This window comes from Callorhinus ursinus, unplaced genomic scaffold (assembly GCF_003265705.2).
Source record: "Callorhinus ursinus isolate GAN/ISIS: 27379988/994484 unplaced genomic scaffold, GSC_fseal_2.0 scaffold69, whole genome shotgun sequence".
Lineage (NCBI taxonomy): Eukaryota > Metazoa > Chordata > Mammalia > Carnivora > Otariidae > Callorhinus > Callorhinus ursinus.
The window spans coordinates 6670062-6697631 of record NW_027397131.1 but is presented as its reverse complement, the minus strand read 5'-3'; the positions used below and the strand labels follow the sequence as shown (position 1 = coordinate 6697631).

Genomic DNA, 27570 nt, shown 5'->3' with positions numbered 1-27570 from the left:
TAAATCGTGGCACACTGTGGTTAAAGGTTATGGTTAATTGTTAAAGTTAATTGTTATTGAGTCAATAAGAGATAACTCTGTCTCCCCAAAAGAGACTAATTAACTTGGGAAATCTCAGTAAGAGCAGATCAAAGAGGGAGCATGTTTATCTCCATATGACTTCCCATATCCAGCACAGGAAGTTCTTGAAGGGATTCAGGATCACAGGGGCAGGCACACATAGGTGCATAATAATGCACCTATGAGAGAGATAGCGGCCCACAAACTCTCATGGCCTAACTCACCTGAACCAACCTCCTTATTTTCTTCTAATTGACTGTTTTTCTTTTCCTTTTCCTTCTTTGCCTTTGCCTTTAACTGGTTTTGATTAGTGAGGAGTCCACTCACTGCACTGCTCATGCATCAGAAAGGGAGAGATTTTCTGTCTTCTTGGAAAAAGTGGTATTTACTCAGGACTCAGCCTGCCAGGCTCTTGAGACTCACAGCTGCCTCCTCTCTCCATGTCTCCTTGCAGAAGCTGCTGGGAGGCCTTGGGTGTGCACATGGACCAGATGAACCAGGGGTCTGGATTCAAAATTTTCCGTACTTGGAATTTGGTGAGAATTACTGATTACTTAACTTGATATTGATTTTGCTTAAGATGAAAGCTCCTAAGCCTGTAGAGATCAAGGCTGAAAAGAAGTGTGATTATCTTAAAATAATGGAGAAAAGGGACAATGGGAGATTTCCTAGCTTCATCTCCTGGTGAAGTTGAAGAAATTAAAGCCCAAATAAATTAAACTCATTTTCTAAATGTATAGAACTGGTCAGTGGCAAAGGTAGGATGAGGACTCAGAAAGCCTGGTAATCCTGGGGCGTTCCTCTCCGCTCTGCGTCATGCAGCCCCTCCTGGGGGCATGCTGCCCCACAGCAATCCAAATACTCCTTTAAATCCCAAACGTGGGTACATTAGAAACTGCATTCAAGAGAAAAGCAAGCTATGGTGTCAGAAGCATGAGCAGGGCTTGGCAGAACAATAATAGTCAAAATCAGATGGTCTCGCAGCATCCTGGGGCACAAGTACTTATGAAAATGCCTTTAGGGAGGGAGAGGAGCAGCATGGGGAGTAAAACCAGCCATTCTGTAAGCCAATTCTACTGCTTTGGGAAATGGGTGCTTAACAGATGGTTGAGAGTAATTTCAGCTCTGTGTAGAATACTGCTACTCATAATCACAGTAGCAATGGTGATATTTTTAATTTTTAAGATTTTATTTATTTATTTTGAGAGAGAGAGAGACCTCACACATGATGGGGGGAGGGGCAGAGGGAGAGGGAGAAGCAGGCTTCCTGCTGAGCAGGGAGCCCGACGCGGGGCTCTATCCCAGGACCCCAGGATCATGACCAGAGCTGAAGACAGATGCTTAACCCGACTGAGCCACCCACATGCCCCAGTGATACTTTTAATATAAGGTTTTAAAAGTGCTTCATAGAATCCGTACTCTATATCAATCCATTTGTCCAAATGCAGCTGAAATCTGTCTCTTTTGCTGGAAAAAGAAATATGGAAACAACAAATGGAAACAACAGAAATATCCAAATTCCATCCATCCAGCTGTCTGGACACTCAGCAAGGTGCCAATTTTCACCCAATTCTCAGCGTGTACTCTCTCCGCAAAGGAAGAAGATTCAATGAGGGGTTTAGGCAACATCCTCTGTCACCCATTTCAATAGTCAGACCCTCACTGAAATAATATAGGTGACAAGCACACCTTTTATTCCCAGGATTCCTGGCTGCTAGGCTAGTTGTATTCTCCACCTGCATGATAATATATACGATCTGCCTCTCTTCATCCAGGACAGACATGCTTGATGGACTGCACCAGCCCTGGCAGCCTCAGAGTTTTTCCTTTCCCACATGAATCCACTTGGAAGGCCCCCAAATAAACATACCTTCCCGGGTTCACATACTTGTGCAACTCCTTCCACCTGCCACCCACATTTTCTCTGGGACTTGCTTTGACCCATGAACCTTAACAACCATGGTGCAAACATGCTTGGTAAGCCCTTGCACACTAGAGCATTCTCTCTTGGCACATTCACTCCTGGAAGTCAGTCGCCATGTTGTAAAGAAACTCGGGCTAGACACTGAAGATGAGAGGGGACAAGGAGAGAGACTCGGGGTTTTTTTAGAGAGTCCACCCCAGTCGAGCTCCCAGCTGCATGTGACCTTGGCAGAATATTTGCCCCATGAGCCCAGTCAACCCACAGGATCACAAGAAGGAATAAACAGCTGTTGTTTTAAGCCACTAAGCCAGGTGATGGGGTGGCTTGTTATACAGAAATAGATCATTAAATTAGTACATCCCTACTGGGGGTTTTAAAGGCCCCTCTCTATCTTCTATATAAGAGCAGAAATGGAAAGGGGAAATTCAGGCTTAAAATACACTCACTGATTAATGGTTCTACCATTAACTCATGCAGAGTTCTTTACTTAGCAAGTTAGTCCTTTTGTTTCTCTCTCTAATTAATAAGGATAATAGCAACCAATCCAATACATGCTCCCCATGGGAGGTATGAGGTTAGAAGAGATGTATTTATTTGTTCATTCATAACACAATTTGATTAGGAGAAGATTTAGACAGATTACAGTAATAGGTAAAATATTTTACATGCTCAACAAGTGAATGTGGTTCATAAATTTCAGATATTATATTTACCAACACATTTTCTCCTCTTATAAACCCGTTCTGTTTCCTGATCTCCTTTACCAACATTTGTATAAGAAAATTTTGGACTGTTTTATCTAAATAACTCCTTATCTAAACAATAATTGATTTCCTTCCACTTTTTCCCTTTTGAAATAGAAACACCTGACTTTCAACAACACCCGATCGATTTTGAGGATAAAGGTGAGGTGGTTTCAGTTAGGGGCCTGGTGACTGGGGACACGGGAGAGTGTCTAACTCTGGATGAGCTCTCAGCAACACAAGAGCCGGTCTTAACCATTATTGAAGGTTGTTACAAAGGCAATAACTATTCATCCAATGGCCCCACCCGCATTCTCATCCCTTATATCCTGAAATAAAATGGCAAAGGAAGTAAACTTTGTAGATCAAATAAATGCGTTGAAAATCCACTTTGCCTGGTTTAGAGCAGTAATGAGCAACAAGAGCCTCTGTACAGCCCTTCTAGCTTCGTGGTCTGGCCTGAGATTTCATTACAGAATAACAAGTAGGAAGATGGGGGAGAGCTAAGAAGATCAAAGCAGAGGGAGAAGTTTGGGGTTCTCGATGACTTGGTATATGTGTGATTTTTCTGTATGTTTACCAATAAAACATTTGCTAAATAAATAAAGCAAGCCAAACCCGTTCCATTGATCCTGCTATGGGTGATGATGTTTTAGGTATCAGCGTTCTAAGTTCCTAACAAATACCTCTTTAGACACTTGAGCACACTCAAAATGGAATTGAAACCCGGCCGGCCAGGTCTGCTGTATTCTAAATCCATGACAAGTAATGGTAGGCAGGCTTCCTGATTTCCATGGTAAAATGTCAGTTTTGATATTTGCTCCTGAAGCACATGACTCTCTCTTCCACCAGCCACGTACAATACGGTACTTGTCTTAAGTTAACCCCTAACCAATGATTATCTAGAATGTATCAAGGTGTGACTGATGCACATGCTGCTCCCGAAAGCTTCTGTGCTAAGGGATATTCTCGAATGTCTAAGTTCCTTTTGTGCTTTAAGCTGAAACACTCCAAAGCAACACCCGTAAGCTTGGACTATCAAAACCCACGCCCCTGTGGAAACGCTTTCCACAGTGACAGCCACCATATGCCACATTAACGTCACACCTCCAGCTGTTTGACTGAGAGCAAACGTTAGAAACAGTTCTGTGAAGACGGAGCCTGTTTCTGCAAAGCCAGGCAAAGACGTAAAATAGTCCCATTGCCATTTTTAGTACATTTCCTCCCCAGTTCAGCCAAATCCTAACCAGAAACCACTCCACTAATGTGAGAGAACACTGTCTTGGGAAAGGAAATCCAGGCACTTGGTATGATCACTGCATCTTCTCCCTTTGGGGACCTCCCTGGGATGCCAAATCATAATAATGCTGTTGTGGTATTTTGTTTTGTTTTTTTTTTTTTTTTAAGATTTCATTTATTTGTTTGACAGAGAAAGCAAGAGGGTACGAGCAGGGGGAACAGCAGAGAGAGAGGGAGAAGCAAGCTCCCTGCTGAGCAAGGAGCCCGATGTGGGACTCGATCCCAGGACCCCGGTACCATGACCTGAGCCAAAGGCAGATGTTTAACCGACTGAGCCACCCAGGCGCCCTGCTTGTGGTGTTTTGAAGAATAAAGAGAGGCAGGAGATTTGGATGTTTAATGATATCAAGGTAACACACATGAGAGGTGTTTTCACCAATGGGATCAGAAATAGCCAGTCATTGACTGCTACCCCAGTAGCTCTCCCCTCACTAGGGATGTCCTGGCACCTCTATCCCTCATCAACCAGCTAAACCACGGGGGGCCCTGGCAACGTTGCACACATCTGACCAAGACTGCTGCTGACTTGGGGCCCCTGGGTGGCTCAGTGGTTAAGCGACTGCCTCCGGCTCAGGGCGTGATCTCAGGGTCCTGGGATCGAGCCCCGCATCGGGCTCCCTGCTCTGTGGGAAGCCTGCTTCCCCCTCTCCCACTCCCCCTGCTTGTGTTCCCTCTCTCGCTGTGTCTCTCTCTGTCAAATAAATAAATAAAATCTTAAAAAAAAAAAAAGATGTCCACATCCTACACTTCAGATCCTGTGATGTTGTGGGTTACACGGCAAAGTAGAATTGAGGCTGCAGATGGAATTAAAATTGCTAATCCACAGACCTTGACAGGGGGAGATTACCCTGGACTCTCCAAGTGGGCCCCATATAATAAGGGTCCTTAAGTGGGGAAGAAGAGGTAGAATAGTCAGTGTTAGTGGGATGCCCTCTAAGAAAGACTTGACCAGCCATTGCTGGCTTTGACGGTGATGAAGGATCGGGAGTCAAGGACTGGAGGAGGGCTCGAGAGCTGGAGGAGGCAAGAACAGGGCTCCCCTAGAGCCTCCAGGAAGGAACGCAGGCCTGCCATCCCCTTGATTTAGTCCAGTGAGACCCATTTCAGATCGCTCACTTCCACAACTGTAAGGTAAGAAATCTGTTGTTTTAAGCCACAAAATTGGTAGTAATTTGCTACAGTAGTGAATGGAAACTCACAGAATGAGTAAAATTTGAAGTATCTGTGGGACATTCAGGAGAAGAATGAATGGAAATGTGATACTCTGCTCTGGAATGTGTCCTCCTTTTGGACGACAAGCATCAGGTTAGAAAGCAACATCAGGTTCCCGACCACGTGCCTCCTCCACGTGTGGACTGTGTCCCTTCAGGATGCGGTTGTGCTGTTAGGACTGCACAGGGGAAACTGGTTGGCTGAGCTGGGCTGATAAACAAGGATTCTAAAAATGGCTCTAGATTCACAAAGCTGAGTGTGCTTGTCTGAAGCAAGAACTTCTTGCATGAAAGGAGTCAAGGGACAGACACCCTCACAGCGTGATCCCTGACTTCCACACAAATCTTACTTTGTCGTCTCACTCCGCTCACCAAACCACCTTCAGAGGCTCAGTTCCACCTTCCTCTCCGGAGGGGACTGGCCCGGGCTCTCCCAGGGGTGGCCAGCCCCTAGCAGTTCCAGTTGCTCAAGCAGCAGCATCTCTACTCCAGGGTCAGCCTGTGCAACGGCTGGAGTAATTCATACTGTTTTGCTCTTCTTTCATTAAAATGAGTGGAAATGAAAAATAATGTGCTATTATCCATCAAAAGCATAAGGCTCACAAAAATTAGTAGGGCCGAAGATGAGAGCCATTAGGGGCCAATCGTAAGTTAATCACCTAGGCAGCCTGCTGTGAGAGAGAAGAACAGAGCTTGCCAACGGGACCAGTCAGAGTGGACATTTACTGAGCACTTCACATTCATAACCCCACCAGACCACTGAGGTAGGTGCCAGGTTTATCCCCTTTATAGATTCTAAAGTTTAGACACAGAAAGTTTAACTTGTTAAGGAATCTCAACCAGTTAAGTGGCAGAGCCAGGATTCAAGCCCAAAGAGCCTGACTCTGGAGCCCAGCCCTCTCCTCCCCTGCCCTCCCATCACACCACGCCTTCCCTGATGTCAGGGGCCTCTCTGACCTCATCCTTTCCCTGACCCCCTCTCCTCCTCTGGGTCATCTCCTGCTCCTTTCCCAGGACTACTTTGGTCCTGTCCAAACTGGCCGCCAGGACATGCCAGACACTTGCTCTGCCTCAGGTCCTTTGCACCTGCTGTTCCCTTTAGAAAACTTTTCTCCCAGATACTCATTCTCTCACCTCCTTCAGGTCTTATAAACATCTCCATGAAGTACTCCCTGACCTCCTCTAAAAGGACTGGGTGGTCTGTCAATGTATCCTGGGAAGGCCTATCCTGGATATGGGAGGCAAACGGGGGCTGGTTGAAGGGAAACTTCCAGGTCCCTCTGAGCTGGGATCAGGCTGCCCATGGAGGCCAGTGAGGGCGAGCTGGGTTTTAGTACTTCTGGACACAGGCTGATGGCCAGGAATTTTAGTTGCTCTCTGCACAGTAACCCAGTGCATTGCAGTTGAATGTTTGGTGGATACAAAAAGTCAAAGTCTGGCCTCAGAAGCACCATGGGGAACGAGGTGGATAGGCCCCTCCTTCACTAGGTGACCAGGAGCCCTTCACCCTTGAGGCTTAAGGGTGGAAGCAGGACAACATCTGGGCTCCCAGAATGGTCCTGTCGTCAGGGCCACATTCCCTGGTGTAAGGGCCACGTCCTGGTGGCACGATGATAAGGCTGACCCCAAGTTCATATACCACAGAGGCATCCCCTAGCCCTCAGAGACGGGGAACTCTGAGCCTTGCTGGCCTTCCTTGTTAAGCTGGTGGGGCTCATGGCACCTTCTAATCCCTTCCATGGCCATTATAGATCTTGGACATTTACCCCACATGTGCACATGTATTCTCATTCAGGATTCAAATAGCCTGGGGAGAAAAGCAGTACTTTCACACATAAGGAAACCGAGGCTCAGATCTACTGACCTACACATCATCACACACTAAGTGCTTCTCTGGGCCTCGACTTTTGGCTCCAAGAACAGTGTTCCTGTCAGGGACACACATGGGCCACCAGCACACGATCCATTACAGACCCAGAGTCAGAGTGCTTGTATCAGACTGTGACCCCAAAATTCTCAAAACCCCATATTCAATAAGCATTTCATGTTGATTAGGGAAGACTCCCCAAACGCCTCTGGGGGCACGCCATGATGCTTCCCAACCAGCCTGCTTTTGACGTAGCTAAACTTTTATTCACTTCCAGTGACCTTCTTTGGTAGAAAAGGCAAGTGCAGTTATATCCATAGGTCAGAATTTATTTCATACCACCTCGTTTATAGCATTTTCAAGGACAACGTTCTGCTCAACAGCATTTACACTTGAAAACAGAGAAGCACAACTTGGTAAGGCACCGGGTTACGACAGTCTGGGGAGAAGACCTTGCCTTCATTTTGGCTTGTGCAATACCTGGGTGGTTTCTCCTGAATTCTGTCAAGCACAGAGAACAATATTACAAAAGGTTCATTTCCACATACATGGTAAAAAGTGATAAAACAGGTGGGAAGTATATTGTATTTTTCAATTATGACTGGCCTACACTGTAGGAGTTAAGCTAAAGCGGCATTCTCTAAAGCACAACTCATAAAATCTCTGCAATACCAAGCTGCAAGTTTAACAGTGTTTGAGCTTTGAAGTGAACCAACTTTATGTTTAACTCAAGCACATACTTTTAAGAACTTTTCTGCTCAATCACACAAAGAAAGAAAAATGGAGGAAAACCTGAAGTACAATTAATCGTACGTACTTTACTATTCTATAAACTGCAGCAACATGTTAAAAATGGTTGTGTTTAAATGTCAACCCTCTAGATTTTTAGTGCTAATGGTTCGGGTTGTATCCAGTTGGGTTAAAAATAAACCACTTGAGGAAAGCTCTCAGAACTGGGCCACACAGGTGTGCTCCCCTGCCAGGTTACCATCAGTGGCCCCCAGGCAGAGGGGGCCACGGTCCCCGCCCCAGGGGGACCAAGAACAGCCCCATTTGCTGTCGCGTGCATAAAATTTCTTTCAAGTCTTGTGTTCTATCTTAAAAATTACTTTGCACTGTACTCCATGACATTTGCTGAAATATAAAAATACTGGTTAAAATTACTCACCAAGTAAGTCTCCCACCACTCCCACCTCTGCACCCCAGAGCAGGTGGAGCCCAGCCTGGGATGCTGGCTCCCCACAGACAGGTGAGCCAGGCAGGCTTTGAGTCTGTTCGGAGCATTTCCACAAATGATGTAGTTTTATTCACTCAGGCTATGTAACTAAATGCTTCAGGAAACTATGACTGATACCAGTTTCAATAATGAAAAATAGTGAACAATCCATGTATTTTAGTTTTAAAACAAAGAAATCAGTTAATTTTATTTACTGACACAAATCAAAGAAGCCCCTAAACCAATCTTTTACTTCTTCTATAGGAAAACATAAATTTGCTTTTTTAAATACAAAAAAGACAATGCAAGACCCACAGAAAGACAAGACTTTTCCATCCACCGGCTCTACAGAAGTTTCCGTAGTTATTGAACTGATTTTGGTAAATCTGCTTCACCCACCGCAACCAGACATTATAGTGGGGTAGGCTACCTTTTGGCATCTCAGATGCATAACCATCACAAAGTAAACAAACCTACTCTTCTGATACTCAACTTTTTTTCTCAAGATGAAGCCCTAAAAACTGCCACCTTGAAGAACATAAATGTTTCACAAGCATATGGTTTCCTGGCTGTCCCCCCACAAGGATGCAGCTGAGAGGGGGAGCTGGGGTCCATACGCACACCCCGCTCCTGGCAGCCACAGCAGGCCGCCCCTGTGAGCCCTTCGACTCACAGCCCTGCTCTCTGCTGCCCTTTCTCTCAAAGGCATCTGTGGCTTTAACCGGTGGTTTAACAGGCTTCAAGAGACATTCAGTTTAAAACAGGTTTTAAGAGATGTTCATGTTTTAAGATGGTCTCAAACCTGTGTCAAAATATACAAGTAGGATATAATCAAAAAGAGATCTGTTCAAAAAAGTAACAAAAGGAGGAAGCTGAGTTCCCCTCACATGTTTTTGTGGTCATGCTTTTTCTCATTAACTGTTTAAAAATCTGAATCAGCAGCAAATACAGCCATATACGTGCATGCGTGCGTGTGTGTGTGCGTGCGTGTGTGTGTGTGTCCATTTTGGCTGACTTAAGGGGAAAAAAGTACATTTTGTCTCCTACAATCGTTGGCTGCAGGCCTTTCAAGAGTATCCGGGTCCCTGCAGATGGTTTAGTTTATTTAGTTAGTACGGAAGTTTTAAAACAATTCCAATAGGTGCTCCCTAGTGTTCTAACTACCAGGGTTTAGGCAGTTTGGTGCACACATACGAACAGCAAATACCACATTCTGATCTCAACATGAATCACTCCCTAAAGAAAATACAAGAGCTTCTGACTAACACTTGCTTTACTCCACATGGCATGTTGGCTCTGTTTATATGATGTCAACACAACTGGTCAAAGAATGAAAAATCCCAATAAACTATGTTTTCTTTTTGGTGTACCCAGGGCCACAGGGTTAGCAGGATGTGCTTTGCTGGTTGATTTTAGATCTTAAGCAAGCAGGTATTAGCATATGACAAAAGTGACTGGTTTGAGGTGTTGTAGGCAGAGGTCTCTCGTTTTTTTCTCAGATTTTAGTCCTTTGAAAAGTTTTTTAAAAGTGTGTGGAGTCTTTGGGCTAAGAGTGATTCTCACCATAGCTGCCCAGGCGACATAACGCACTTGCAGGAAGGAGCCCTTAATCAAGGCAGGGTTAACCACACCATTTCTTCTTTTGTTCTTCTGTACATTATAATGTAGCAAAAAAAAATTTAATTCTTGACACACAGATCCGAGGTGTCTTTTTCATATTAGATATAAATTAATCCAGAGGTCCAGAGCTCTACATTTCCAGAGTTATGAAAAATGCTCCACTGACTTCAAAAATATCTTGCATAATTAATAATCAGCTCGTCCCTAAGCTCAAACAAACAAGAATATCCAAGGCAAGAAAGAAGACGTAAACTGAGAGCTGGACCTATGACACACACACGCTCTCTACACAGGTTCGGCACGATGAGAGGACTCATTCAGCTAATATATCTTCTACTGCGGGTTCCCGGCCGGCGTCATACGAAACAGCAATACTTCTTCCACCAGGACTTGGAGAGGTTTTTCATTTTGTCTGGAGTCCTGCTTTTGGACTTCTTTGGCTGTGGCTGAGTGTCCGAGTACTGAATGCCCGCAACGATGGCCGCATCAAAGACCTCTTTGAGGTTTTTCTGAGTCAAGGCTGAACACTCAATGTAGGAGGCGGCTTTGATTTCCTCGGCACACAGCTTGGCCGCCTCTTCGGGCACAGGCTTCTCTTTGCATTTGTCCAGCTCAATAAGGACCTTGACGTCTTCTCTGAGATCCGACTGAGTTCCAACGAGGATGATGGGGGCTTTGGGACAGTGGCAGCGAATCTCTGGCACCCACTTCTCGCTGACGTTCTGGAAAGAGGAGGGGCTCACCACGCTGAAGCACAGAAGGAAGATGTCCGTGTTGGTGTAGCAGAGAGGCCTGAGTTTGTCAAACTCATCCTGCAACCAATTAAAGCACCCGAAAGTTAGCCTCTCAATCGATTCTCATCAGCAAAAAGACCATTTTACCATTTTTTTCCTTGAAAGGGTCTGGCAGGTCCGGTTATGGAAGGAAGGGCCAGTGCCTCGGAAAGCGATCCCGCCGCTTGCCAGCCCCACGAAAACTGCCCAGTGCATTCGATGTTCATCAGTGCTCACGGCCCTCTGGCAACTCACCACAGGAAAAGTACTTACAGTGGGTGAATGGCGGGAAGCAAATTTACTTTCTCCAGCCTTCAGCCTAGAGTACCCCAGATTTACTCTTTCAACTCTGGTACTTAGCTACACTTCTAGAATCAGGGTTAGCAGCCCATGGATCTCCAAGTCTCTGATCTGACCCCAGGGAACCCCAGTCTAACCCAGCTCCTCTCTTGAAGAATCCAGCCCTGCCCATTCTCGACAGCTGTGAGTGATGCCCACCTGGTCCCATCTGTGCTGCACACATTCAGGGCATGCACAGAGCACAGAGTAATGTCAATCAGACACAAGGACAGACCCAGAACTGGAGCTGAGGACCTCTGAGAGGCCACTCTCCTTAGCAATTCAGAGAGCCTATGCCTCTCAAAGTCACTTACAACAATGTGACTTACAATGTCACATTGGTTAATACATTCTCATTCTTGCTTGATATACCTCTTTCTTCTTGCTTGATCTCTTTTTCTCCCTCCTTTCTTCCTTTTCAAACTTCCTTTCCCCTTCCCTTTTCCCTGCAAATACCAGGGACCTCCATGCAGCTTTGAGAAGATAACCAAGCATCATGCTGCTGAATACCTGCCAGAGTCATCCACTTGGCAGAAATGCGTGTTGGCCACCGGGCACTGTGCAGGGCCAGGGGAGTCAGCTGGGAACAGACAGACCTGGCCTCAGCCCTTGTAGAGATGTCGGCCTCCAAACCAGCATTTCTTCATAGTCCCCTGCAGTGCCCTATTCAATGAACTGAAAGCTTTCACTCAACTCTCTCATAGGAAAATATTTACAACATCTCATTCCTATTTAAAATTTCTATCTGTAGGGGCACCTGGCTGGCTCAGTCAGAAGACATACTACTCTTGATCTTGAGGCCTGTGAGTTCAAGCCCCACATGGGGTGTAGAGATTACTAAAAAATAAATAAGTTAATTAATTAAACTTTTAAAAAATAAAAAATAGAGTGAAATAACACTTCTATCTGTGGGTGCCAGCCTCACACACGTGTCCTGTGATAGATAACTTCCCAGTGGCATGAAAAAGTGAAACGCCATCCAGGTTTTCAGTATGCCGTTGGCATACTCTGATTATTTGCAAACTCCTATTTACATGCACAGTATCCTGCATCTGTGGCCAGCCGTTCTGGAGGTGTAAAGGAAACCTGGATCTGTTTTACTTGAAGGCACTTTCATCATTTGAGGCTCCACAGTTCAGTTGTAGGGCAACAACCAGCTAACAGTACAGAAGTCAACCAGCTCAAATGCTCAGGAACGAATCTGGCGTTTCGTCACTGCCGCCTGTCAGACTTCTATACACGGTGGTTAAAAAAGAACAACCTGGCTTTCTTAGTGCCAACTTTGTGCTGAAAGAATCGACATAGAAACTCCACCAGGTCAACGATGGCCCAGCAAAGATCTTGTAATAAAACATTCCCTCTGTTCTCAGAGGCCCCAGAGTAGCACAAAACGAGCCCCGCCTAAGGTCAGCTCCCTCAGGCAGCTGCAGCTCACTGTTAGAAGTCAGTCACCCTTGGCGGTGCCCTGCGAGCTGGGGTTGAATTACCAATAAAAAGAAAGGCAAGCGCAGGGTAGGGGGGGCTTTGGAAATCCAGCTCCCCAGACCTCTTGAGATTCTGGCTAAAGGGTTCAGGGAGCCAAGCAGAAATCAAACCCTCCTCCTCACTGCCTGACCAGAAACCCTAGATATTTGCTGAGATCAACACAACATACATCTGCATGACGAGGCCAATTGGAATGTACCCTCCAGGAGAGGTGTTCTGAGGCCCAGTGATTTACATGCACCTGCCAGGTCTGCAGGGAAGACATACAGAATTCGGTCAGGGATAGGGCGTGGTGGACAGGCCACTGAATAGTAGTGCTGGTCAAGCTGCAACCTGAGTTTTTGTTTTTTTTAGCACAGAGATTTTTCCAAGTGCCTCATGGGTCAAAAGGCTGAGGAATTTTCAGCTTCTTCTGGCAATGCCACTGTGACCTCCTCCCATTTCAGTGACGGTCCCTTCTCTTATGCCAAAGGTATGTTCTCAACACAGTCCGTCTCTGATCTACTTTCACTTGAGTAAGACTGTGAGTCCAGTGTTAAAAACTCCCTTTAACATCTTCTATGCTCACCTACCTCCCTAACAAGAAAACCCAAAGACACAAAAAGCAATTTCTAGTTACTTATTCAGCCAGTAGAGCCATATTCTTGCTCTGAGCTTCCAGATGAAAAACCCGCATTTGGGCCCTGAGTTAGGGCTACCTGTGCTCACACTCCCCTGGAGCTGGAAACAAGGTCGCACAAGTCACTTTAAGCCTATCCCGAGGACTGCCTGCAGGGCCAGGGGGGCAGGTGTTTCACTGGCTGAGTCATCATTAGGGAAATACAGCAGGTGTCAAATCAAGTCCCTTTAAAGGTTGTTTATCAGATCTGGACTAAGGAATAAGGAAGGTGGGAAAGAACTACCACTCTGACCAGCTTTGCTATTAGTCAAAATAAGTCCTAATGGATACTTGGAGAATAGGGGAAAAAATAATCTTATCTTACCAGCTGTGTACTTTTCATAATTTTTGAGGTTGGTTTATGCATTCATTACATAATAAGGTATACTTTACTAACTAATACATCAGTTAAAAAATACAGTCAAACTCAATGAAAACATCACCGGGAGACCAGAAGAATAATTTCCAAATAAACTAAAGCTTACCAATTTGCACCAAAGTCCTTTTATTTCCATAATTATAAACATTTTATACCTGAAAATATCTCCAAAATTATTCTTGCGCTTCCCCAGCTTTTAAAACAGACCATACTAAGGAAAAATCGACCTCTGCCTCAGTAATTCAGGATCATTTCTACAAAGTTTTTCTGATGATGGTCCTATGCCTCTTTCAAAACTGCCCAGTGGTTTTCTCCCCAGACCCACCTGTCCCGCACCCCAAGCCAACACTGCCTTCCTCCTTATGGCACTTCCCTGGTTTCTTTCACAAGTTCTACTAACTGGTTTATCTTCCCTACAGACTATAAGTCTTCTGAGGGGCAGGCCAGGACTTAAGGTTGCATTCCCCAGGACCCAGCACTTCGTTTTATGTATCCATTATAAACCGTGATTAAGCCCTATTCTGCACCAGGCACCATGTGGGCCCCTAGGCCTAGAACCCCAACTCAGGAAGCCGAGTCTGTGACAAGAGTCAACAGCTAACAGGAGAGCCCCATCAGTGGGCAGGGATGTGCTCTGAACTGCTTGCTCCTCCCCTCAAGGGTCCCCAGGAATTGTGCCTTCTGGGCTTCCTGTCTACGGTCTTATTCTTGGGCTATCCAGCTGCCCCTTCTGGCATTAGCAGGAACGTCTATATTTATCCACGTGCAACTCTGACCCCATTTTAAAGATCAGAAAATCAGACATGTAGTAGGACAAAGGTTCTTACTTTATAAAAAGCAATTAAGCTTTCATGACAAATACCATGAGGGCATTCAGAAAGATTCAATATTAGAAGAGCAGTGTTCTTTTGAGTTCTCTTTCCACAGGCAGGAAGATACCCAGTGCGTTTGCTTTTTTCTGCTGCCACTGAAGGGGAAACGGAGATGCTCCAGTGCAGAAGGGACAGGGCCACCACTAAGGCCACTCTGGCCACCACCAAACCCGTGCTGAGCTGGGGACCAAAGCTGCCCAGTCTTGTGTCACCCTGAGTTTTGAAAAATAAACCTGTGAATTTGCTGTCCCAGGGTAGGCAAGCAGTTTGCATGAGGCACTTGGGAATGCTGGAAAGCGAGCTTCTTAAACACAGATGGTCATGTGACAACACCTCAGAAAGTGAGGTGGGCACTTTTATGTGCCTACAAAGGGCCCCTCAGCATTTGCTCTAACTCTAACAAGGACAGGAAAGACTCCATGTTGATGAACTGTCACTCTGACAGACTCAGGAGGTGGCACCCTGGGTTCACACAGAGAACAAGGAGACCTCAGTGACGAGCACCGTACCAAGGGACGACTGGCTGATGATGGGTCCCTGGAGCTCGTCGGGGAACATCCCAATCCCTGTCCCTCTGGGTCATCCAAGTGCTTGACCCTCAAGACAAGAATAAACGTTCACAATTTGGAAAGACTAAGTTCAGATTCATTCATTCCCCCAGCTCAGGAGACCTTCGACACTGTATCTCTGCTTCAAAGGATGGGGGTGGCCCTAGAGAGTCAAACCACAGCTCAGGGAGGGAAATACACCCACTGACAAACTCCATCTTTTTTGGGGGGGGGTGCCTGGGTGGTGCAGTTGGCAGAGTGTCTGGCTCTTGGTTTCGGCTTGGGTCATGGTATCAGGGTTGTGGGATCGAGCCCCGTGTCCAGCTCCACACTCAGCGTGGAGTCTACTTAAGATTCTCTCTCCCTCTCCCCCCTCCCTACTGTGCTCTTTTTCTCTCCCTCTAAAATAAATAAATAAAATCTTTTTCAAAAACCTCCATCTTTTTCTTGAGCACATTTAATATTTGGCGTGTTGACCTCTAAGATAATGATTCTATCACCATCTTACTCTGAGAAATGATCACAAAGCATCATTGATAATTTTTAATATAAACGAGACAGTAAATAAGATCAGAAACTCCTGTAAGAACTCCCGTTCTTGACCCTATTGTCCCCTTGCCCTGACCATGCAAAGCTGGGCCAAACCCTGTTTTAGGGGTGCAGAGCTATCTCCCTTCCCTGCCACCCTCTAAAAGGAGCAGGGCTGGGGCCACTTCACGAGCCTTTAGAATGACCCAGTTATGGAGGGAGGTTATTCTGAGGCCCAAGGCCGGTTCCCTTCCCAGCCCTGTGCCGCGATGACCCACTAACCTGCCCAGCAGTGTCGCAGAGCTGGAGTCTCACAGGCCGCCCGTCCACAGACACCACAGCTGAAAAACAAGACGAAAGCAATGATCAGGGGGTGGGTGTCCTTTAACCCCTTTCAGGAAAATAATGCTTTCAGCTGCAACTCCCCTTCTCCCTCCAAACCCTTCAGCTATTCTGGGTCCCCTAATGAATTAAAGACTTGCCTAAAACAAGGAGGCCCCACCGAGGCATTTTTGTCTTCCAAACGTCCAGGGCTGGCAATTCACTGTATGGCCGGGGCTGAAGCTGCAAATCCCTGAGCCGTTTGAGGGCACCCCAGAAGGGCCTGCACTTTTCGCTCAGCCCCGGAAAATTTATTGGGGGGGGGGGATGGGAACCAACCTTGCCGTTTTAACTCAGTGGAAAACCTCACAAATAATTCTGTTTTCCCTTGGGAAATGTTCCAAGACTTCATGGTTTATCATAAAATTGTAGCTTGTTTTGAGAACATGAGCAAACACAGGCAGCCTGCATTGTCCTGTTTATAGAAGAGGGCACTGCTTATCTCACCGCGTCAGCTCAAAGGGAGGGTTAACACAGAAAAGAAGGCCTGCCCACCTTTCCACTGGGATCGGGTACTGGGCAGGGGCCTGCATGGGAGCACAGCCGGGTTCTATTTGAATTAAGCACTCAGGTCCCTCTAAGTGCAACTTTCTAAGTTGCTTTTAATGTTTACACGAGTCAGCTGGGAGGGAAAAGGGAAAAAACAAAACCGTTTGGGTGTAAACCCATTAGTGTAGCAGTTTTATCAAGGGTACCTTAGAGGTGGAAGAGAGCAAGCCCTTGCCATCAGGCCCTTCTAAGAGGTCAAGAAGCATTGTTATTGTTATTGTTGTCCTTTTAAGAGCAGAGAGAGTGCTTCACTGTGGATTTTAACTTTTTAGTAAATTTCAAAACCACCTGAAAAATCCTTTATCTTTGTTTCCACCAAACCAAAAAACATAGCACACCATACATAAGGGCTGTAAATAGCTTAAAGAGACACTGAAGAGATACTAAGAAACAGAAACAGAGCCAACGGGGGAGATGGAAGAGGGAGCAGTGGGAGCAGGGAAGAGGGACGCAGAAGAAACCGCGTTTACTCTCCAGGTTTAATCCAGACCTAAACCCTTAGTGCTCTTTTCACTAACTCAACTATGTTCTGCCGTCTCTGTGGCTCTTCAAAGTGGAGACGCCCCTTCCCTGTGAGGGAAGCCACCAAAAGGAAGGGACTGACTCTCAGGGCCACAGGTAATGGCACCTGCGCGTCACCTTCCCAGGGAAACTCGGCAGCAGCGCCAGCAACGTCGACCTGACGCAACTTTTCTACGCAGCAAACTGACCAGGCAACGTGAACTCGACCTGTTCGTTACTAAATTGCCGTATCATTTCTTTCTGCACAGGCTCCGTCTCCCGTACCCCGCCCCCTCCGCCGGGCTCCACTCTTGGGGGCTCCCCGTCGCCCCGCGGTCCCTCAGGTGGCTCCGCGCCTGCCCCGTCCCCGAGGCTCGGGAAAGGTGCTGCGCTCCGCGCCGGGTCCGCTTCCCAGCTGGAGCCCGGCCGGCCCCGCAGCCTCCTCGGGGGCCCACGACCCTCGCGCCGCGCTCCCTCCCCCACGCCCCGCACCCGGGCCGTCAGCACCGCGCCCGCGGACTGCGGCCACGCGCCCCGGCCCGAGAAGCGCCACCCCGCCCGGCTCACCCGAGAAGTTGTCGAAGGCGGTGGGGATGTACTCGGTGGGGTAGCCGTTGGTGGTGTAGCTCGCCACCAGGCTGGTCTTGCCCACGGCGCCGTCGCCCACAAGCACGCACTTGACGCCGCGCCCCTCGGCACCGCCTGCGCGGCCCCGGCCCCCCGCGCGCCCTGGGCCCGCGGCCCCCGCGCGCCCCGCGCTCCCGGCGCGGTGGAACGGGCGGCGCCTCGCAGCGGCCGGGAAATGCGGGGTCCCCCTGCTGCGGGGGCATCGGTGCGCGCCCTCGGGTGTGCAGGCGCGGGCGAGCAGGGCCCGGCCCGATCGCCCCTCAGTCCCGGAGCCCTCCGGGAGGGAAGAGCTGTCAGCGACCGCTGTGAGCGCGTGCCCGGCCCCCGAGAGCAGCGCTTCCAGGACGCACGCTCCCAGACAAAGGCGGCCGGGGAGGGTCGCGGCTCTGGGTTCCGGCGGCGCCACCTGGCTCTGCTCCGCGCGGTCAGGGGACTGCGGGCCGAACGCCGTGGAGCCCGAGCGCTCTGTCTCCTCCCGGCTTCCCGGCGACACGACGCGTGGGGGGGTGGGCGGGGAGGGGAAAGAGGCTGGTCCCGCCCGGCCGCTCCGTCCCCGCGCCGAGGCCACAGCGCCCCCCGCCTGCGCGCCGGGCCCCTGCACCCGGGCCGGAGGCGGCGCTACGCCGGGCAGGAGCGGAGCCCGGACACCGGCTCCCGGCCCAAACACGGGCTGCGGGGCGGTAGGAGGGGCCGCCAACACCCACTCTGGGGATGGATCCCCAACGCCCGTGCTGGGGCGCGGCTCCTGGAGGAGCCGGGTGGCCGAGGGCAGCATCCTCCCCGGCGGCCGAGACCGACTCCACCGCCCGAGGGCCCGAAGCGGTTCGGCCTTGTTGCGCCCACACTGGCGGGGAAGCCTGAGCTTCCTCCTGTTGCCCTCTCTCCCCATCTCTCCTCGGTCGCAGCCTGTGCTGTGGGGCCCCTTGCTGGCCACAGTGCTCCACCCAAGGGGAAATGAAGTGTCTTGGGGACGTGTGTGCAGGAGACGGAATTAAAAAGCAAGTTTTTAAAGTCTACCTACAGCCCATCGTGTGATTTTTCTTCTAAAATAATTTATCCTCATAGCATTTAGGAGCAAAATGATGTCAGGTCCAGTGTTAAGGCTCGTTTGGTATATGCTGTGAGCCAGCAAATTAATTTATAGACCCAATTTCTTCTTTTACTTAAATGTAACTTGGTGACATTAATATTAATGGGGCGAGGGGGAGTTCCATTTACCTCTGACGTACTCTCTGCCTTCCTTCTACATTTAGCAAACAGTCCATTCAGAAAACAGCGAAGCCTCTCTGGGTCTAGTCAGGACACAAAGGCTCCTCAGGATTCACAGTGTGGTTTGAGCAGAGCACATACTACTATTAACATGAATACTGATGCTACAACAACAACAATAACAGTAACAGCAATAGCCAATACATATTGAGCCTTTATGTGCCAGACACTGTTGTAAGCACTCTGCCTGAACTAATTCCTTTAATCTTAATATTACTTATACCCATTTTACAGATGAGAAAATATCCGGCACAGACATTGAAAAAGTGCTCAGGGTTCAGCAGCTCATAAATGGCAGTGACAAGATCCAAACCCACATAATCTAGCTCCAGAGCCTAAGCTCTTTTTTTTTCTTTTTTCTTCCAATTTTTTAATTTAAATTCCAGCTAGTTAACAAACAGTGTAATATTAGTTTCAGGTGTAGAATTTAGTGATAAGAGACTAAGTTCTTAACCAATTTCCTGAAAGCAAAAATAAGCTGGTGTGATAAACTCAGACTTGGAAGTATGACCATGGTTGGAATGCAGAGGTGGATTTATCAAGAGGCTAGATGCATGAACCCAGGGCCCCTCACTTGCAGAGAACCCCTTCTAAGGCCTTAGGGGCCCTGGCAATGTGAATTGTAAATTTTGCAGAATAACACTTTTTTAGGATTATTTATTTATTTGAGAGAGAGCAAGAGCACAAGCAGCGGGGAAGAGCAGAGTGAGAGGGAGGAGCAGACTCCCCACTGAGCAGGGAGCCCAAATCCCAGGACCCTGGGATCATGACCTGAGCTGAAGGCACATGCTTAACCAACTGAGCCACCCAGGCACCCCAAAATAACATATTTTTAACCACTACCAGTTCAGTCCACTGTCCCAACTCTAACTTCCCCTCATATTAAGTGGCTTTAAAGTGGCCATGGACTTTTTAACGGAGGAAAGTGAAGTTCGAGACACATTTTGTTTGGGATTAATGGATACAGAGTCAGGACTAGGGTGAGGTAAGGGAGGTGCCAAGGGATAAAATTTAGGGAGGCCAACCTTGCATTTGCGTGACCCTGAGAATGAGTGCCCCTTTACATTTTGAGCCTCAGGCACCTGGCCTGCTTTTCCCTAGCCCTGACCCCATGGAATGTATTTATGTGGTTTTATAATGTCTAGGTGTACAAATGACTACCAGTGACTCACCTACTACCCTCTTCGTGTCGTGTTGGTGTCCACCTGCACTTTTCTACATTCCGCAGCACTGGAAGGGTTCCAGTAGCAAAGGAGTAACAACAGATTTTGAGACAGGCAGAGCCAGAAGCTAGTCTGTGGTGATTTTTTTACATCACAAAACACAGCATTGTGAGTGTTGAGTACTAGAGAGCTTTTGACTCTCTCCACTACACCTGGTCAAAATGGGAGTTCTCTCCTATCAGAGGTGTACTCTAAATGTAGCACAGACAATTACAAATGCATCATACATTTCTGGAGGAAATCACATGAAATAGAATAGATAGGACTTCCTATGTCTGTGAGGACAAAAACCTGTACCGGTATCACAAACAGCAAGTTCACCTAAATGTGAAGTGCTTTTCTAGTCCTCTCATGGAAGATGTATTACCAAATTACAAAATTGAAGAAGTGGTCAAAGGGTATGCAGCTAGGAGGAAAAGGGGAGATACTGTTCAAGGGGCACAAAGTTTCAGTTTCACAAGATAAATAAGTTCTGGAGATCTAATGTACAACCATGTGACTATAGTTAACAACATTGTATCATATACTGGAAATTTGCTAAGAAGGTAGATCTTAAATTTCTCACCACACACACACACCACACAAAGGCAACTATGTGAGGTGATGATTAATGTTAATTGCCTTGAGTGGGGGTGAATATTTCACAATGTATCTATGTATCAAATTATCAAGTTGTATACCTTTGATATACACAATTTTTAATTATCAACTATTCCTCAGTAAAATTGGAAGAAAAGGGTATGCGGCTAAAAAATGTCAGAAAACAGTGTAGGGAGGTGTGTCAGGCAGTTTATTAAATGTTTTCTTGTGGATTTTTCTTGGAGTTTATGGTACTTGTTGGCCTTTTAAATTTTATAGCTTGTGATGCATTTCTTATTTCAAATAAATATTTATTTTTATACCTAATTGTCTAATTGGTATTCTTTCTCTTAAAGAAGGCCCTCAAATTTAATAAGCTTTTAGGCTGTACAAAATTTTGCTCTGCCCCTACATCTGGTCATGTTAGTTTTTGTATCCTTCTTACTCTGCTTTACTCCCTTTAAAAAAAAAAGTTTTATTCAATTTATTTAAACTGAAAAAAATTTCACCCATTTCTCCCACCCCACCCCACCCCCACCTCTTGCAACTACCAATCTGTTCTCTGTATCTGGGATCTTGTTTGTTTTTTGTTTGTTTGGGTTTGTTTGTTTGTTTAGATTCTACATATAAGTGAGGTCATACAATATTTGTCTTTCTCTGTCTGACTTATTTCACTTAGCGAAATACCCTCAAAGTCCACCCATGTTGTCACAAATGACAAGATTTCATTCTTTTCCATGGCTGAGTAATATTCCATTGTGTGTATATATAACACATTTTCTTTATCCATTCATCCATCGAGGGGCACCTAAGCTGCTTCCATGTCTCCATTATTATAAATAATGCCACAATGAATATGGAGGCACAGATATCTTTTTGAATCAGTGTTTTCATTTTCTTTGGACAAACACTCACCGGTAAGATTGCTGGATCATATGGTAGTTCTATAATTTTTTGAGGAAACTCCGTATTGTTTCCATAATGGCTGCACCAATTTACAATCCCACCAAATAGTGTACAAGGGTTCCCTTTTCTCCAAATCCTTACCAATGCTTGTTATTTCTTGTCTTTTTGAAATAGTCATTCTAACAGGTGTGAGATGGTATCTCACTGTGGTTTTGATTTACATTTTCCTGATGACTAATGATATTGAGCATCTTATTATGTACTGTTGGTCATCCATACATTTTTTGGAAAAATGTTTGTTGAGATTTCCTGCCTATTTTTAATTGGATTATTTGAGGGTTTTTGCTACTGAGTTGTAGGAGTTATTTATATATTTTGGGTGTTAGCCCCTTATCACATAGATGATTCTCAATTATTTTCTCCCATTCCGTAGGCTGCATTTTCATTTGGTTGATGGTTTCCTTTGCTGTGCAGAAGCTTTTTAGTGGTACTCCTTTTTTGTATGCTGTGCCTTATGTTGAATATTGTCCCATGCCCACTCATTTTGACCCATCTTTCTGGATTCAGCTTAATAAACTTCCTGCAGCCTTATCAAAAATACCCAGAAACCTCAGTGTCAAAAAAAAAAAGTACCCAGAACTAATTCTTCCCATATTTATAAGAATCTTCTGCAGGTGATTCAGGAAAGCAGGCTCCACACCACACCATGTATTTCATTCCAGACCGAAAATAGAGAGATAGCCTGGAGCAGCAGAATGCCGACTGAGGTCAGGCACTGCAAGAGGCCCCTCAAAGTGTGTGGCTCCAAATCGAATGATATATTTTTGTTTGTTTGTTTGTTTACTGTCTGTTTCCTCTCACAAGTGCATGAGGTCAAGGACTTTATTTTGTTTATCCCTATACCCCACACTTAGAATCATGTGGGGCAAATAATAGACTACTATTACTACTTTTCATGCTTTTATAAAGTATTTTTGGAACACATGAATCAAATCTGACTATGTCTTACAGCAATGAATAGGAAAGACCATTTCTTTGCTCTCTTTTAAGAATGTATTTACCCCTAATGTACTCCCATTTGATTTCACCACAGCTACAAAATTGGTGCAATGTCTCTCTCCATTATGTCTTGGGTGTAGGAAACCTGAGAAATCCTGGCAATTGCCCAGGCACAGAATTTCCACTCTGAGGATCTCGTCCCTATGTGGCTCTCCAGCCCAGGTGTGAACTCCACCCCACTCTGAAACCCTCCTCCAGTTCTTGCAGCATCCCACCCCACCCCACTGCCCACCACAGCCAAACACACCCAGATCAGGAGTCTGCACTCCTTTCCTCCTTCCTCCTCTGACTTGTCCCTGTTTATCACACAGGTCTCAGCTTAGATATCTCCTCCTCCAGGAAATGTTCCCTGGCCCTCTGATGTTGATGTACTCGTGTTTGCCCTACCATAGCGCCTCCTGCTGAAATAACCTACTGATACTGGCTCTTCATCTCCTAAAAGGTGGAATCCTTGCTTCACCAAACTCTTTAACTCCAACACATTTTCCAGTGTTTTTTTTCCATAAAGTTCTTCTACCTGTTCCACTAGTAAAGATTATCTAATTTTCAAATTTACTAATTCTAGTGACTTTATACTTTTTTATTAATGTAGAAAAACCATCTTAATGGAATTTTCACTGTGTACCTTTCACTTTTCTACCTTTTGACATATTCAAGAAGTAAGCTGTAATAATTTTTTAATTAATATATCTCTTGCCAGTCTACAATTTCCATCACCAAATTCAATACAAAGCTATTTTTCTACTATTTATAACATTTCACTATTTACCCATCTTCCATAAAAAAAATAACAACAGATAACCAAATCAGAAGTGTATGGTTTCTGGATCTTTCATGTTAACAGGTCTTATAGCTATGTATGTTTATTCTTTCTTTAAGCCACAACCCTTTGCCTTGGACAAATTGATCTCATATCTTTTCCTCAGCTGTGCCCTAATTTTTAAATGTCCTGTAAGAGTCCAAGAGACTCTTGGAAGAGAAAATTACTTCTCATAAACTGAAGATTCTGAGTTGGGTTGTCTATTGCCAACAGGACACTACGGCTTCCATTTGAGGCTGGGATGATGTTTCCCAGAACACCCTTCTCCGTGTGGATCCAGTCTAAAGATGTCCGGTAAGAGGAGCTCCCCGGGGATTTGGAAGATGGGAGGATGATAGAAGAGGATCATATGGCCAAGCATGATGGCAGACAGAGGGGCCCAGCGTGCCTTCACGTTCCTCCCGCTCTGCGTGCACCTCATCTCCCTCACAGCAGCCCCCAGCCCACCTCCATTCCTGCCCCCACACAGGCTGCAGCTCCCACACTCCACTTCTCAAGCTCCCTTTCATGGCCACATGTGCATGGCTACTGGGTTCTCTCTCAAGCTCTAGCAGGTACCCTGTGCCAGCTATCAACTCCCTGGCAACTTGCAAACTCATGAAAGTTCCCCTTCTTAGCCCCTGTACATTGGAGTGGTTGTTTTCCTGACCATACCCTTCCTTAGTCTCTGTTTACCACTGGGGATGACATCCTAGGGAGAAAATTGACAAGGAAAATAATCTTGGCATTTTTCACTAGAAAACATTTTTCACTAGAAAACTAGGGGAAATCATATAAATGGCACCAAACCATTAGCTGGTCCACCAGTGAGTCCTTGTCAGCAATCACAAAGCCCTGAGCTCTTCCATCAGCTAGTATTACGGTAAGGGGTCATGAACATGGTCCAACATGTTGGTATTGGTGCCCCTGTCTCCAGATGTCCTGTCACTTGCCATCACCCTCTTAATAAACAGAATGAATAAATTAAGAGCTCACATTAGGAGGATGACATTTTCAGATGTGAACATCAATCATTGATTTTGATTGTAAAAAATATGTCTGAAGGTCAAATGTCTATATTGTTTCTACTGGCCAGATTAGGCTAGGCTGTGGAGCAGTGAGAAGTAAACTCAAAATCTTAATGGCTGGAAACATAGGAGTTATTTTTTGGTCATTCAAAATTCACTGCAGATCTAGTGGTTCTCCAAGGCAACTCTCCTCCAAGTGATGACTCAGGGATCCAATCTGTTTGTGTCTTATAACTATGCCACCTGGGACATATGGTTTCCAGGAAAGATAATATGGAGGGTCATGTGCCAACTATTAAATGCTTCATCTTGGGAATGACTCCCAGAGCTTACAGCTCTGTGTACCATGCATTTCTGTGCACGTACCCAGGCATGCAACAGCGATTTTCTAAGAGCTCAAAACTGGAAACAATCTAAGTGTCAAAACAGTAGAATGGATGAGTTAATTTTGGAATGTATGTTATACTATTCAGTCAAGACAGCGAATGAACTGCAGATAAATACAACACTAATGAATCTCACTGACATAAGAAGTGAAAGAAGCCAGATACAAAAAAAAGCATAAACTATCTGATTTGATGTACAAAAAGTTTAGAAATGAGAAAAACTAAACAGCATTAGATGTTAGAATAATTGAGGATAATTGTTACATTTGGGAAGGAGAGGGGCCACGGGGGCTTCTGATGTTCAGATATGTTCTGAGTGGTGGTTACACAGGTGTTCACTTTATACTACTTAATTATTATACCATATTTTGGTTTTATTCACTTTAATGTATTTCATTATATTTCAAAATTATAATGGTTTAAAATATTCAAACCTACAAATTGTATTAAATAGGACTAACGGTTATTTGCATTTTAAAGAACTGTTTGCTTTAGCCTAGCACAGTGGTATACATATTGTACACCTTTTGAATGGAATACAAACTCTTATAGTAAAATTTCAATGTGGTTTGATTAACCAAAACCCTATTTATACAAAACTTTTCCACATATCATGAAGCACTACTGTACATTATTTACATCTCTAATAGTTTTTCTTTTGCTTTTTTTATTATGTTATGTTAATCACCATACATTACATCGTTAGTTTTTGAAGTAGTGTTCCATGATTCATTGTTTGCGTATAACACCCAGTGCTCCATGCAGTACGTGCCCTCTTTAATACCCATCACCAGACTAACCCATCCCCCCATCCCCCCTCCCCTCTAAAACCCTCAGTTTGTTTCTCAGAGTCCATAGTCTCTCATGGTTCGTCTCCCCCTCTGATTTCCCCCCCTTCATTTTTCCCTTCCTACTATCTTCTTTTTTTTTTTTTAACATATAATGTATTATTTGTTTCAGGGGTACAGGTCTGTGATTCAACAGTCTTGCACAATTCACAGCGCTCACCATAGCACATACCCTCCCCAATGTCTATCACCCAGCCACCCCATCTAATAATTACTTTTAATATAGGCATCATCTTCCACAAGTGCTGTTTGTGGGTGTTCTAGTATTTTTAACAAACTGAACTGGTCCTGCAGGACTGTTGTGAAAGAGGTGAATGGCAATTTATAGACATAAGTTCCTGGAGGAAAACTAAAGCACCAGGGAGGGCCCTTGGAGGGACGACAGGCAACTTGGCACCAAGAGCTTGCCGGGGAAGAGGCCAGAATTGCCATTCATGTCGTACACAGACGCCCGCCCCCCCGCCCCCCCCCCACTCAGTCTTGGTTTCTCTTCCTCTTTAAAATCCCCAGTTCTGGGTCTTCCCAGCTGTTGCAACTCTGCCACTGATGAGAAACACCAAGTCCATTTCCTTAGACCTACTGCAACATTCCGGATTTGCCCTCCCAGCTGTTCTGACCCATTTGATAGAAAAAGCCTCCTTCCCAGACCTTTGCAGCAACTGATATGCTTCCAACTTCCCTCCCCAAACACACATCACAGAATCTCCCCAGGTCAAACATTTTCCAGCTGTCCAAATCCTTACAGATGATAAGACCTCTTTAGAAACCCCTCTTAGCTATGGCAAAACCTTGACCTCCTCTAATTTTTCAGCCCCCCTTAAGATAAGAACTGTTCATGTCACCATTTCCCAACAAGTGTAATCACCCAAGCCAGCAATTCTGAAATAATAGGACTGTCCTATTGTGAATTTAAAACCATTTTTATCTATTCATTAAGTTAATTCCATAAACATTGACTGAGGTCCTTTGTTAACTTAAGGATTTGTTCATGGTCAAATATTTTGTTTGAAAATTTTTTCTGTAATTCTAAAATTTCATTAATTCGGATGGCTTTCTAATCAGTCAAAATTGGAAAGTTTTAAGTCACATTAAAAATATTTTAGGGGTGCTTGGGTGGCTCAGTCTTTTAAGCGTAGGACTTTGACTCAGGTCACGATCTCAGGGTCCTGGGATGGAACCCTTCAATGGGCTCTGCACTCAGCAGGGAGTCTGCTTATCCCTCTGACCCTACCCCTTTCCCCCCACCCGGCTCATGCCCCCCCCAAATAAATAAATAAAATATTTTCAAAAGTATATTTTATAGAGTTATCCCTGCCTGGAGAGCCCTTTCCATTGTCTTTACCTAATCAAATCATAAGCATCTTTGTAGGTCCAGTTAGAGGTATTGCCATCATTCTGGCCTCTGTGCTCACCACCTTGGGAAGTGCCTTCCTTGGTATTCTCATCCCTCACAGACAGCTTTCAGCTCCCACGAGCTCCACGAACATGGAGGGCAAAGAGAGGTTCACAATATCACCGGGGAGGATTCCAAAGCTGGGGGGAAGGGCTCTGTGGCAACTGCCCCTGGGATTGCTGCCACTACACCCTTCTGGAAATTACTTCTAGAGCTCTGCACCTCCCAAGCATGGCAGGGAACCAGATTTGGGAAACACTAGGTGAGAAATGCTTCTGGGCTCTTCCTCCCTAGGAATACAGACTGGGCCTAGTTGCTGTTGGGATCCAGTTTCTGTAGAATTTGAACTCTGCCCTTTGGGACTTGAAAGTGAAGAATGAATTCCTACCATATATCCTAAGGGAGTGCCTTCAAATTCATCAATCTGAAATAACCCAGAAGATGAATATGAGCAGCAGGAAGGATTTTGTTGATTAAAAATATTTGTTTTCTTTTCCTTT

At 45.7% G+C, this 27570-nt stretch overlaps 1 protein-coding gene across 1 annotated transcript; it reads right to left on the bottom strand.

Moving 5' to 3' along the window:
• Positions 1-4780: 4780 nt before the first annotated feature.
• RHOU (ras homolog family member U) lies at positions 4781-17915 on the bottom strand. Its single transcript, XM_025858502.2, is given in 4 exon segments — positions 4781-10752; positions 15805-15863; positions 17521-17698; positions 17700-17915. Coding segments are annotated over 4 exon segments (777 nt in total). The 5' UTR covers positions 17784-17915; the 3' UTR covers positions 4781-10296.
• Between the last annotated feature and the right edge of the window lie 9655 nt (positions 17916-27570).